General features: G+C 64.4%; 2 protein-coding genes across 15 annotated transcripts in view; one reads left to right on the plus strand and one right to left on the minus strand.

The window, feature by feature from the left end:
• RBFOX3 (RNA binding fox-1 homolog 3) overlaps positions 1-13,554 on the plus strand; it is a 190,354-nt gene that overhangs the window by 167,688 nt on the left and 9,112 nt on the right. For all 14 annotated transcript variants that reach the window (XM_049811889.1, XM_049811893.1, XM_049811891.1 and 11 more), the window contains one exon: positions 13,286-13,537. In XM_049811889.1, coding sequence (XP_049667846.1) covers positions 13,286-13,537 — 252 coding nt within the window. The remainder of the gene's footprint in view (positions 1-13,285; positions 13,538-13,554) is intronic.
• The window catches only part of LOC126043458 (uncharacterized), a 237,956-nt gene that overhangs the window by 165,501 nt on the left and 58,901 nt on the right, over positions 1-13,554 (minus strand). The window lies entirely within an intron of this gene.

Raw genomic sequence — 13,554 nt, forward strand, 5'->3', positions numbered from 1 at the left:
GCTGGCCACCGGCTCCCACCGCGCCAGGACGCGTGTCTGGTTGGGCCGGCCTTGGCTGGTCAGGGGGGCTGAGAGCTGGGGGGCCATTGGTTCTGTGTGCAGTAACTGGCCTTATCCCCTTTGGGCACATGCTCTCCCCACAGGGGGCTTGTTGGCATTTGCTGTATTTGTTCCCGAGGAGGCCACTCATATATCATAGCTCACCAGCCCCGGCATTTTTGACAGTGCTGGTATTTGAAGGAATGACCAAGAAATTAAGTTGTCTGCAAAACTTGGACTATGCCAGCGCCAGGGCAAATCCAGCTGCCAGCGGGCTCTATTGGTGCAAATGGCTCATCCAAGTGGCTGCGGGTGCCTTGCAGCTCGCTCAACTCCCCCCATGCAGCTGCTTGGCCGCCCCAGTCCTAGCCGCAGGAGCCATGGTTCGTGGCACTCTGGCGTGGTGCAGCCGCGCTGTGTGCAGGAATCTCCCCCTCGCCCTGCTGCGCTCCAGCATCGGGGCAGGAGCGGGGTTCCAGGAGGCCAGGAGGGGAGGGGGCTGCAGGGTGGGCGGCAGGACGGTGGGTGCGTGCCCATGGCGGAGCAGCCCACGCTGGTGGGGCAGGCGGGAACGCCGTGTCCTTCGGTGGGGCTCGGCGGTAACGTTTAGCTCTTGCTCAGCGAGGACCTGGGCGCAGAGGGAGACTCTGGTAGCTGCGTTTTGTTAGCAGAGGAATCAGTTGCTGCTTAAAAAGTGTCTCCGCTGTAATTATAGACGAGCAGCTAATACTCCAGGACAAGGCGCGGTGCTGACCTGGAACAGACCCGGGCTCTGAGGCTCAGCATCGGCGTTGGAGCGTGGCACAGACCCGGGCGCTGGCAGTGGTGTGCATGCGGGGCTGGATGCGAGTGCAGGTTGATGTGCAGGTGGGCTGAAACCTGCCGCAGAGCTGCCCCCGAGGTGTCGCTCACCGGGGTGTCCCCGGTGCCCACGGCTGCACCGCGCTGCCCAGCCCACGGTGCAGGAGGCTCCTCTGAGCAGCACCCGGCCCGCTGGGAAGCAGCCTCTGCAAAAGGCTGCTTGGAAAATTCCTTTCCAAAAGGGCTGCTGCCAAGTTTAGCATATTATATTTTTAGGGAGCAAGTCTATTCCGAGCAATATTGTAGCGTGTTGCAGCAGCGGGTTCGTTTCAAACCTGGTTTCTCCCCCTGCTTGTGCGTTGCACAGATGCGAGACCCGGCGCGTGGCTCCCGGCTCCGGCCGAGTGCCCACACTGCAGCGGGCGCCTTGCTTGCACAGCAGAGGACAGGTTTTAAAGCCGCAAAAAACAAGTTTTCCTTTTTTTTAATATATTGAAAACACTGACATTAATTTTAGCTTTGCAAAGCTGGTTTTCCCACAATAGCTGTAATTTAGGCCTACACTGCCTGGCGATGCTCTTTTTATAGGTATATTCCTATTTTAGTACTATAGTGATGGGTGAATGAGTAGATTAAATTAGATTTAGTATCTATCATTCTTTAAAGCATTACAGGCAGCCGGTGGAGGGGTACGGTTTAACAAAGAAGGAAGGCTAATTAGGAGAGCAGGCTCAGGCTGCCCACGCCAGCTCCCGCCACCCCCAGCCCCGGTCTGCCCCCGGCCTGCAGCCGCCCTTGCTCAGGGCCCAGCGTTCAAATAGGAAAGTGCACTTGAAACCAGATTTTCTTGCACTGCCCCAGGACTGGGATGGTTCCGGGGTTTGCAGCCAGGGATGGGTGGGCTGCTGGCTGCTGGGGCCAAGCACCCGGGGCTCCTCACCCCTCTGGGGATCTGCAGAGTCACGGTGGTGACTTGGCTTTCCGGCTGCATTCCCCACGGGGGGAGCGCTGCCGCCGGCTCCTGCCTGGGTCCTGCTTCTGGACCCAGATGGGACTCCCACCCATGGGTGCATTGCGTCTGTTGCGCTGGAGGGACCTAGGCAGCAGGGCCCTGCCGGCACCAACCCTGGTGTGAGCACAGTGGGTCTGCGGGCAGCAGGAGCAATGCCGCCCTATTCCCGAGGCTTGTGGCTGTGAAATGACGGGCTTCAGTGGTGGAGCCGGCAAGCAGCAGGGGCACCAAGGGGCACCGCAGCCCCTCCAGAAAGGTCATTAGTCCCCGAGGTGCAGCTGGTAGTGGCAAGCAGGCACACCGGGCAGGCATGGGGCTGGGCTGCTGGGAGGATACGGGGAGGCTTAGAAAGTGCCGGCATCAGGGAATGCTGGGAAGGGTGCCTTGGCACGGGAGGGAACCAAACGTCCGAGGAAGGAGCTGGGTCTTCCCAGTGCTGGGATGCCCAGGCTGGGGCAGAGGAGGCTCCGAGCCCATGGAAAGCCATGGCTTCGACATTCCTGCTGGGGCCACGGCAGCCGGGCCACCCCAGCCTCATCCAGCCGGGCAGCGGGGTGTGGGGAGCAGGAGCCAGACTGAGCGGGCAGCACTGTAGGTGAACGGCAGCCCCCAGTGAGAGCCCAGTGGTGCAGAGCGAGTGTGGGCACAAGCCCCCCGGCGCAGGCACACAGGGGTACCCGTGTGCTGGGCAGGGCTGCAAGGCAGTGCCTGCACAACCCTGCTTGTGCCAGCGCCTCAGCGCACTGAGGCTGCTCCCTGCGGCAGCGGCTATCGCCTGGTGAGCCCTGCTGTGCCGGTGCAAGCCCTCGTATGAGCCGGGCAGTGAGTGACCAGGGCGTTCTGCAATCCTGGCCATGCTGTGACTACTGGCTCGGTGAAATGCCACCACCATCGAGCAGGCTCGGAGCTCCAGGCTGCCCGCAGGGCTTCGGACCTCCGCTGCCTGCAGGCAAGCGTGGCTGTACTGCGGGCAGCCCTAGCGGGGCCTTAACCTGCGCCACTTTCCTCGGTGTTCATCCGGCCAGGCAGGAGCGGACGTCCTCCCTCGCTCCCTGAGGCAAGGGCTGCTGCAGCGGTGGCACCGCTGGCATTGCAGCCCAGGTGGCAGCTGGGGGAGCAGCCCCCCTGACCCGAGCTCAGTGGGCTGCAGGTTGGGGGAGGCTCTGGCCGGGGAGGGACAGAAGGCCACGTCCCAGCAGGTGGCAGGGTTTGTGGTGGTCACCACAGGGTAGGCATCCTCCAGGGCTGCAGGTTTTGCCTGCAGTGGGCTCAGGTGCAGTTCCCAAATCCCCTACAAGCCCTGCTGTCCCCAACCAGTGTCCCCCCTACCGGGTTCTCACTTTGCCCCCCTGCCACCTTCCCAAGCATTCAGCTGGCTCCGGTGGTTGGCAGCCACGGCGTCCCCAGGGGCAGAGCCCCCGCCCCAGCAGCCTTGGCATCCCGGCTGCGCTGCACGGATCTTACAGACGGGGTTTGCACAGCATCAGCAGGATTCGCTCCAGCCCCTGTGTGAGCAGCACTGCTGAGATGTGATCCCTGGCAGCAATAACCTATTAAACAGAGCGAGACAAGCGCTGGAAGGAGACCCAGTTGGAGGAGGCAGTTTGCGGGGACGGTGCCGGGAGCAGCACTCAGGCAGCGCCCGCCTCCGTGCTGGTGCTGCCAGGGTTTTGGTGCGCAGGACGGGCCAGTGCTGCCAGGGAAAGCAGGTGGTTTAGGGACTTGTCAGGGTCAGCACCTGCGAAGCTGGGTCCCACTCCCACCCTTGGGGATCTCAGCCGTTCCCCCTCTGTCAAAGAGCCAGCGAGCTGCTGCACCCCAGTCCCAGGAGGGCTCCTGCCAGCGTGAAATGGGTGCTGGGGCTGGAGCGTGTCTGCAGAGCGAGGGTGGCCGTGTGTGTGCCCAGCAGGTCCCTGTGGCCAGCACTGAGGAGTGGTGGCTGGTACATGCCGGCAGGGCCATGATGGCAGTGGGGCTCGCTGCAGATGTAGGGGTGGTGGCAGCTGGCATGCCTGCCGGTGGCCCCGTGGCAGGTGGATGAGGCAGGTCTGGCTGCTCCTGCTCCCCCTCGCCGGAGCGCCGGGCTTGCAGCACTTTGTCATGATTTTCCCCTCGTCTCCGAGCAGCGATCCCTCACTGCTCGCATTACCCGAGTAGAAAATGACACATAAGCTGACATGATTGCTGCGGCTCCCAGCGCCCCGCGGCAGCTCTTCCCTGGTGGCACGGGGCGGGGGGGGCGGGCAGGGTGGGTGGCACACTGCCTGGCCCCCACCTCCTCACCCTGTCTGTGCTCCCCGCTGCTGTCGCGTCCTCCTCCAGCCGACCTGTCGCAGAACTGGGGAGAGGAGGGGACCGGCGATGCCGAGGCGGCACGTAGGCGAAGCTGAGCGGCAGAGCGCCGTGACCAGCTACCTGCGTGCCCCGGCCGCTCGTCTCCCCGTCTGCTCCATGCCTGCACCATGCCGGGGATCGTGCTGCTCCCCTGCGTCCCCCCGGCCTCCCGCAGCTCTCTGCGTGGCTGGGGACCCCCCAGCAGCACGTGGCCGCCCCATCTGTCGGCACCCCTTCGGCAGCTTTCAGGCCCGGGTGAGGCCGGTGTTTACCGGCAGATTCCTGTCCCTGTCCTTTCGCCTAGGTTGGCCGGGAATGCGGCTGGGGACGTGCTGGGCTGGCAGGGTCAGAGCTCAAGCCTCGGGTCTAGGCTGCGAGCCGGGGCCATGCTGGCTGCATCCCCGCTCCAGGTGCCCGGCAGGATGCGCGGGTACGGGGTGTGCGGCCGGCTCATGCCCCGGCAGCGGGACCGATCATGGCGTGCGGGCAAGGCCCCTTGAGCAGGCAGGAACTGCCCAGGCAGGGAAGCAGGGCAAGGACAGGCAGGTCCTGCTTCGGTGCAGGGGCTCAGAGAGCCTGGGGTGAGCTGAGCTCTGCCTCTGGGACAGGGTCCCCCAGGGGAGCAGCAGCGGGGCCGTGCATGGAGGAGCCCTGGCACCGGCTGCGGAGGGGAACAGCCCCCAGCCTGGGGGGATCCCGCGTGCCGCCCTCCCTGCCTGCGCCCGCTCCGCATCTCCCCACCGCAGCACTGGCCGCAGCCTTCAAACGGCTCTTGTATAAAATCAAAAAATGGGGAGAGAAGAGCGGGAGCAGGCAACGGTGGCAGCTTATTTGTGATCTGCATTGTATGGGGAGCTCTTAATTAGAGCTAATTAGACTAATTAACTTGCAAATGAGAAACTCGTCTTTTTCTCCTTTTCTTTTACAAGAAAAATAAAAAAGACGAACAACAAGATAAATACTGAGGCTAATTACTTTGTACCTGCTGCAGAACCCCTCCAGCTCGTGGGATGCCCTGCTCCTGACCAGCGTGCCTGCCCGACATGGTGTTCCGTGCCTATCCCTGTCCTGGTGTCCTTGTGGTGGCTGTCCCCACTCAGGGCTGATGCCACTGCAGGGTACAGCTATCCACGTCCCTGCGGTCCCTGCTGGCAGAGAGGGACCACTTGCCATCCTCTGTGCACCCTCGTGCCTGGCACACCATGCCTGGCAAGGATGCAGTGCATGTCCGGGAGCCAGTGGGGGCATAGCACCGGCATCATAGCCTGGCACCCTCCCACCAAACCCATCCCGTCCCACCCCGGGACCAGACTGGGGGGGGTGCCCTTCGCGGCACCACGCAGTCCCGGCTGTTTTTCAGCTCTTCCCTTGTGGCGTCTCTCGTTTCCCCCTCGCTCTGCCGCCGCAACACCCCGGGGGCTTTGTTAGCACAACTCGGTTCAAATGTCTGATTAGTCTTTAGGAGATCGAGGGGTCAATTTTCCACAGCTCCTTCCTCTCCATTTAACTAATTTAACTGCGCGATTGTTACAAATTTCATTTTATTATAGCCCTGCTTCTCAGTCCAATTGAATTACCAAAATCTCATTTTCTCAGAAGTGCTGAATATGTAATTAGAGGAAAAATTATGCTCCTGACTGCCTATTAGAGAGGGCTGTGTGAGGGAGCTTGTCCGGGCACACACGCAGGTCCGCGGTTCCCCAAGCGCCCACGCTGGCCGGTGCGAGCATGCGCTCTCTTGCGAGGCTGCGCGCGAGCGAGCGCCACGTGTGGCTGTGCCAGAGCCCCGGCGCAGCGGCGGTGTGACAGTGACAGGGGGCTGTGGGTGGGCTCCTGGGTGCGAAGGGCTTTGCAGGACTGGGCCAAGGCCTGGGCAGTGCTGGCTGGGCTCCTCGGGGACATGTGAGCCATGGGGCAGGGTGCGGGGATGGCGGCTTGGCTGGCGTGGTGCTCGTGGGGGAGGTGTGAGGCCAGTGGACGTGGCTGTTCATCCTGCTGCTCGCTGTGTCTTGAGCTGTCTGGATCCAGCCAGGCTGGACTCGGATGCCGGTGGCTCCGGCAGCGCCGCACAAGGGCCACGGCTGCCAGGGAGCCAACAGGGGCAGCTGGCGGGGAGAGCACCAGTCCCCAAGCAGGACCAGCCTCTTGGCAGGTGCTGGGAGCGGCCGAGGAAGGGAGCCCAGTGCCATGCCCGCGCTTGTCTTATGAGACCTGGGGTAGCTTGGAAGCCGGCAGCCCCAGCAGCGGCAGCCCCACTCTCCAGCACTTGCAATGGGCCAGGCAACCCAGCCTTCACTCGCCTGCCTGCATCTGCAGCGGGACTCGCTCCAGGGCCTGGGAGGGACCGTAGCCCTGCCGGCACATGGCCCTGCTGGAGGAAGATGCCTGCCCGTCTCTACCTGGGCTGTGATGGCCACCCACGCACTTTAGCTTCACAGTGCGGGCTGGGACACCTGAAGGTGCCGTGTCCCCTCCAGAGCCCCGCTGTGTCTCTCCGTCTGGGTGCACTGGGGACGAGGCACCCTGCAGCCCTTCCCAGAGCAGCAGCTGCTCTCCAGAGCCCCCAGCCCCTGCCAGCAGTGGGGAGACAGCGGCTGCCCCCAGGACAGCGGGCAGCAGCAGACGGGCCAGCCTCTGGCGTGGCTTGGTCACCCTGGTGCGCAGAGCCGTGCGGTGCGTGGGCACCCGCATCTGGCGCTCAGGAGGAGCAGGTAGCTCAGGCAGACATTGCTGAGGACTCTGGGCCTCTCCGCTGAGCCCGGGCTCAGCGGTCAAGCTTGTGCCTCATGTGCCCACCTGTCCCAAACTTTGGCGGCCACTGGGGGCCAAGCACTGCTGGGAATCCCAGCCAACACTGCATATGCCAGGTCTGTGTTGCTCCAGTGTGCCTGTAAGAAGAGCTGTGCCAGGGGGGGCTGGCCTGGCTGCTGCCCTCCAGCAGCATCAGCTTGGGGCTGGGAGCTACTACAGGTGAGCCCCGGCGATGCCAGGAGCTGCTGTGCGTGAGCCCTGGCACCGCTGGCGATGCCAGGCCCTGCTCAGGAGGGAGGAGATTGCCGCGCGTCCTGGAGCCGTGGTCCTCCTGCTGACTGCAGGCCTGATCCTGTCACGTCTCCGGCAGTGACGCAGCCCTGTCCCTCCCCGGTACAGGCACAGGTACACGCGAGCCTGGAAGATGTCAGCCACGCGCACGCGGGGGGCGGCCGGGAGCCCCCCCAAGCACCCCCGTCTCGCCTCGGTTACACAACATTATCATTTCATAATACTCTGAAATATACATGAAGTTGGCTGAATGCAGATGAAATTGCACCATTTACTTCATGAATATTTCATGCAGCCTCAGCTCCGAAGTTTCCGGCTGGCAGAGCCAGGAGCCGGGACCGGACCCTGCTCCCCCCCTGCCCCACGCAGGAGGTGACAGGGATGCGCGGTCAGGTCTGCACCCCGGGGTTGGCGTCTCGTCCCCCCTCTTGCTGCGTACTGCGTGGCCGCTGGCCACCACGTCCTTCCTCACCGGGCTCCCGTGGGCAGAGGGGAAGCAGCGTCCGGCCCTGGCCGTGCCCGGGCCCCTGGCAGCCGCGGCAGCCAGGCTCTGCCGGGGGGGCTCACGGGGCTGAGGGCAGGAACTGGCCCCGCTGCCCTGGGCCGGCAAGGGGCAGCTCCCCTCTTTCAGGGTCCTGGTGCAGGGGAGGGGGGGCAGAAGGTGCCGGGACAGTTTGTGGCTGCCTGGAAAAATGGTCTTTTTTCCCATGCCAGCAGGCTGGCCTGCCTTCCCCCCCGCTCCTCCTCCTCCTCCTCCTCTCGCGCCATCGCTCCTGCCCCTCGGGTCCTGCCTGTTCTCTCCAGCCCCGCTGCTCTTTGCAGAGCTTCCCACTTGAGCATCCCCGGCAGATGCCATTAGCAGGCTCTCACCCCTCCCCTGCCTCCTCGTTAATGAAGACATTAAGCACGGCGGCTGCTACCTCCAGCCTCCGCAGCTCCTCACCTCCTTTCACGGCTCCTTCCCGGGGGGGTGATTCCCCCGTTGTCCCCCCCAGCTCTCTTTGGGGCTGCGATGGCCCCCATTCTGGGGACGAGAGGAGAAGCGATCTGCTGGCCCCCACGGCGGGCAGGGCTTGTCCCTCCTGGGGCCAGGGACATCCCCGCAGCCAGCACCCCGACCCCGCTCCCCCGCTGCAGCCCGGGGCTCTGTGGCTGGTGCCTGCTCGGGGCCGGGCGCGCTGCTTTGTATGGATGGCGCAGCATTTTGGGTAATGAAATATTCACAGGTCAGTGATTCCTTGAGAAATGACGGGGATCAGTCAATTCCTTTTCAGGGAGTAATTTTCTTCCCCTTCACGGCCTCTGTTTCATGTTGACAGTCATTAGCATGAGCGAGCGGCTGGATCGAAGGGGGGACGTTGTGGCTGTCACGCAGATGAGCCGTGCCGGGCACAGCCTCGCAGCAGCCCGTGGTGGTGGCACGGCTGTGTGACCCCTGGGTGGCTGGGGGGCACGTGAGGCCGTGCGAGGACCCCGTTTGCTGAGCCCGTCTCTGCCACCCGGCACAGCACGGCACTGCTGCACCATCCTGCTCCGAGGCAGCGGGCACGAGGGCAGACGCTGCCGTCGGCCCCGGTCTGTCCCCAGCTCCATGTCCTGCTGGCGGGCACGGCAGGTCCAGCTGCAGCAACGCGCTGCAGACCTGTTGCAGCAGTGAGCAGCTGCCCTGGCACAGGCAGAGCGGCAGGCTGGGGCGCCCTCGGGGAATTGCTCAACATCCTTCCCTGCGTTCGGCTCTGACCTCGGGCTGTCTCGCCGTGCGGCAAGGGGACGCCCTGACAGGGAGCGAGCAAGCAGGAGCCAGTCTGGGTCAGAGTAATGCGCTTGCTGCCTGCCTGCCTGCACTGCCTGCGGGATGTGCTGCCCACTGAGCCTTTGCAGCTTGGAGGAACATCTTGAGAAGCTCCTTGGATGGTGTGGTGGGGTTAGGACCCCGGCCCCTCGCTGCACCCCTCGGTGGGTGGCTGGTTCCCAGTGGAAGGAGCGGGACAGCCACCAGCACTGGGGGCTGGAGCTGGGCTGGGCTGCCTGCAGATCCATGCTGCCTTTGCTTCCCGGACACCCGTGGCTGCAGGGTCCTCATTGTGTGCTGCTCCGGGGGCTCCTTTCTCGCTGGCAGTGGGGAGGTACGTGGTGATGGGACTGTGCCCCCTCCCCAGCTGCTCCGGGGGAGCTGGCTTCCAGGCTGCACATGTGCCATGACCAGGTGGTGCTGTGCCACCCCTGCACCAGCAGCACTGGCCTGAGTGCAGCATGTGGGAAGGGGACATCCGCAGGCAGAGCTGGCCAGGTGTGGGTCACCCTGGGCTAGAGAGGAGAGCAGGGCTGGGCCGAGGTGGTAGGATGGCCGCGAGGCTTTTGGAGGAAACTCTGGGCACGTTTGTGGTGGCCGCGGGGTCGCAGGGGAGGGGACCGGCCCCAGGACAGGCTGCTGCCTGGTTGTAAATTGTGACCGCGTGTGCAAGCAACGGCTCTGGCTGAGTGTGGGCACAGCTCGCTGGCTGGCTTTGTGGGACTGCCATGGGACCACTGCACTGCCCGTCCACGGCTGGAGGCGGGTGGCAGCAGGTGACGGTTGCTCTTGAGCAGTCGATAACTCAGGGGAGCTCTCATGCTGCACCTTTGCACCATGCCGGCAGGACACCCATCGCGGGCAAGGTGTGGTGGCACGTTGCAGGGTGCCTGGGGCCAGTGGGTGCCCTATTGTGAGAGCAGGTGCTCTGCGCTCAGCTAATTGCTCAGACACATCCTCTGCGTTCGGGGGCTCCTGGTGCGTTATTTTCTTAAAAAGGAGCAAATGTTAAAAATGGCGTCGTCAGCCCTGAGCTGACAGGCACAATCACCAAAGTGCGGCGTCGGCAGGAACCGGCCCCACGCGCTAAATGACTTGAAAGGAGATGGCCTGGATTGTGCTGAGGAGGCAGAGTGCGGTGGGGAGAAAGCAAGTGGAGCAAACAAAAAAACTTCATTAATTAAAGAAACTCGTTAATGAGGGACATTTAATCAGCTAAAGATGATATCCACCCCTGCCTGCTGCAGCAGCTGCTGCGCAGGGCTGGTGGTGTGAGGCTGAGCCGCGGGCAGGGCAGTGGATGCCGCGCAGGGGACACCACGCAGGCGCCCTCGGGGTCCCCCCAGCTCTGCCCTCCAGGGCTGGGCTTGGGGAGCAGCATCCCACAGCTGGCTGGATTGGAGCCGCTCCCTGGGGGGGGTTCCCCTGGCCCCAGGCTCCTCAGCGCAGTGGTCTGCCAAGGAGCCGGGAGGCAGCAGGACGCCCGCCAGCCCGCAGGATGCAGCGGCGCGTGCCATGCTTCCCAGAGCCGCTTCTCCCCTTGACAGCGAAGGCCTCTGCTGCCGTCCCCAGGGCCACGGTGTTTCGGCACAGGGCTGTGCTACAGCCCTGCCGGCATCCTGCCTGAGCAGATGGGCAGCATGGGGAGTGGAGGTGATGGGGTGCTGCTCATGCCCCCCCCATGCCGTGTTAAATACCGCCAGCTTTGCTCCACACTTGGTCTTGGGCACTGCACTAATCTCCTGTCTCGTTTACTAAATGAGGGCCATGGGCTATTAATAATCAGATTTTCTTTTAATGCAAGTGTGGAAAGCTGCCCCACAAAGTGCCGTGCAGGACCATCCCTCCTGCCGCCAGGAGGGACATGCAGTGCACGAGCAAGGGATGCCTGTCAGAGCCCCCTGTCCTTGGCACCCACCGGCCGGCACCGTGCCACGGGATCCCCATGGGGCTGGGCACCCCATGACGCTGGGCAACCCAAGCTGGAAGCACCTGGCTGCAGGCCGGTGCCGTTTGGCTGCCTCCCCTGGGGTGCAGAGATAGGTCCCCAGGACCCCCCAGGCACTTGGTGCAGGGAAGGACCCAGGGAAGGGGCTGCCGTGGGGCCAGGGCCCCAGTAACCTTCCCGGGAAGAGCAGAGGGGCCCCCTCACTGCCCAGGGCTGCCCAGGGATGGGGCTTTTCCCACGCTGCAGGCAGCCCAGAGCAGCCGGTGGGGAAGGACACAGGCAGCACGGGGTGTGGAGCTGAGCAGCAGCCGTTTCCCTGTGACGTCAACGGGCGTTGCGCGGCCAAACCCGTCGCCATCGCCCTCCCCGCGAGGCCCTCGCCCCCAGCAGCCCCCCGCCACTGAGCCGAGCAGCCCCATCCCTGGGCATGGACAGGCAGCGCTGGCAGGAGGGAGGTGCTGGGAGCCATAGATCTGTGCCTCTGCAGCACCAGCAGCCCCGGCGACGGCGAGCAGCAAAACAGGGGAACCTAATGGTCCCTGAATGAAATAATACTTGGGCTGACAGGCACTGCGACAGCCCTAATTAATAACAGATATGAACGTGGCTGTCGGGACAGGCTGGCAAGGAGCCAGTGGGGCCCAAGACCTGGGTGGGGATGGTCCCTGCCCCAGCACCCGTCTGCGTCCCCCTACCCGCTGGCTCTTTCTGCCTGGGCAGCAGTGCCCATCCCCGCCGTGTTGGTGGCTGATCTTGGCTATGGTGACAGCAAGGATGGACGTCCAGCGTGCAGGAGTGCTGCAGGCAGGGAGGGTCGGGCACTGCGCATCAGGGATGCAGGCAGGGAGTGTCGGGCATGGGGACCATGACCGCTGTGACTGTTCGGTATCTGCCCGCTCCCTGGAGCAGGCTCAGGTGCCGGGGCCAGGCTGAGTGCAGGATGGAAGCCCTCCAGCCTGTGAGGTGAGGTTTGCACCCACGGTACAGGTAGGAGCGTTGGCCCCAGCTGCCCGGCTCGGGGGCAGTGCCGGGGATGGGGCTCTGCCGTCCTGCAGCATCGGCAGCCCCAGGCCGCGCTGGCAGGTGCATCTGGCTGGTGCGTCCCCGAGCAGCTGAGTCAGCACGGGAAGGCGCTGGCGAGCCTGCCAATGACTTGCAGATCTGTAGCGGGATTATTCACGCTGTTTTTGCATGTGGTCCCCGCCGTGCCCCCGGCACGGGCTCCGCTGCCTCCCTCGCAGGCGCGACGGCCCTGCCAACTGGGGGACAGCAGCGAGCAGCGCGGCCCCCTGCCTGCCCCCCACCATCCCTCCGCACCGTAAATTGGCCACACACACAATTAAGGAGCTTGTCTCCACAGGCTGAGCCACAGATGTATTTCATGGGTGAGAGGCTGCCACGGCAGGTTGTAAAGCATCTGAGGGGCTGCTGGCACTGCCCCACGCGCTGGCTCAAGCGTTTGCAGCCCTTGGCTGCCGGTGGGGGCTGCTGCTGTGCACTATGGTGGGCGTCTGTGCGGCGGCGGGTGCAGCACATGCGTGTGCAAGGGGGGAGAGCCTGCGGGTGTACGCGGGGCTGTGAGGATGGCTGGTGGATGGGTGTGCAAGAGAGGCACAGCCTGGCAGCCCCCCCTGCCGCCCCCCTGCCGGCAGGCAATGGGCAGCCCTCGGCCCATGGTGTGGGTGCAGCTCACCCCGTTTAACCAGGGCGGCCAGGCTGGCTGCGTTAGAGTAAAGGGCCTAATCAAATATTTAACAGTTAATTGATCCCTCTCTGGTGTTTGCTAGGGGGCCATCAACATCCCTCCCTGGCCGCCCCTCCCTGCCTCCCTTGCCCCGCTCCCCTTCGCTGCCACCACCGTCACCAAGATGCCGGCTTTGCTGCTGGCAGGCGCTGATGCTGTGCAGCCCCCCCGGAGCGACGTTGCCAGCCTGGCTTTGCTTTGCCCCACGTTGGGCTCCAAATCAAGGGCTGCCCTGGTTTCCTTCCCTGCAGAGAGAGTGATGTGCAGGCTCCCCTAGTTAAGCCGCGCAGCGAGGGGCTCCATCCTCCTGCTGCCCAAGCCCCAGTGCAGCGGGCAGGCTGGGCCCCAGAGCAGGAGAGGATGGGGGCTCAGCTGCGGGCGATGCGACCCAAGAGCTGCCGTTGCACAGAGACAGGCCAGGGTTTGGAGGGGGGACACCAAAGGCTGGGGCGTGGTGGGGCTGGGGGGCCTGGGTCTGGCTGCGGGGACCAGGACCCCTCCCTGGGGCAGGTCGCAGCCCAGGCACCCCAGGGACGTCAGTGGGTAAGGGGGATGGTGCCGCTGTCTCGGCAGGGTAACCAGGACGCCACGGCTCCGCCGGACGCGATGGCTCAGCCCTACCCCCCGGCCCAGTACCCCCCACCCCCCCAGAACGGGATCCCCGCAGAGTACGCACCACCGCACCCCCACCCCACGCAGGACTACTCGGGGCAAAGCACAGTACCGGAGCACGCCATGACCCTCTACACACCAGCACAGAGCCACGCCGAGCAGCCGGGCACCGACGCCAGCACACAGTCCATAGCAGGGACGCAGACGGTACCGGTAAGGGAACGGTGTCC

Source organism: Accipiter gentilis, chromosome 10, assembly GCF_929443795.1.
Source record: "Accipiter gentilis chromosome 10, bAccGen1.1, whole genome shotgun sequence".
NCBI lineage: Eukaryota > Metazoa > Chordata > Aves > Accipitriformes > Accipitridae > Astur > Astur gentilis.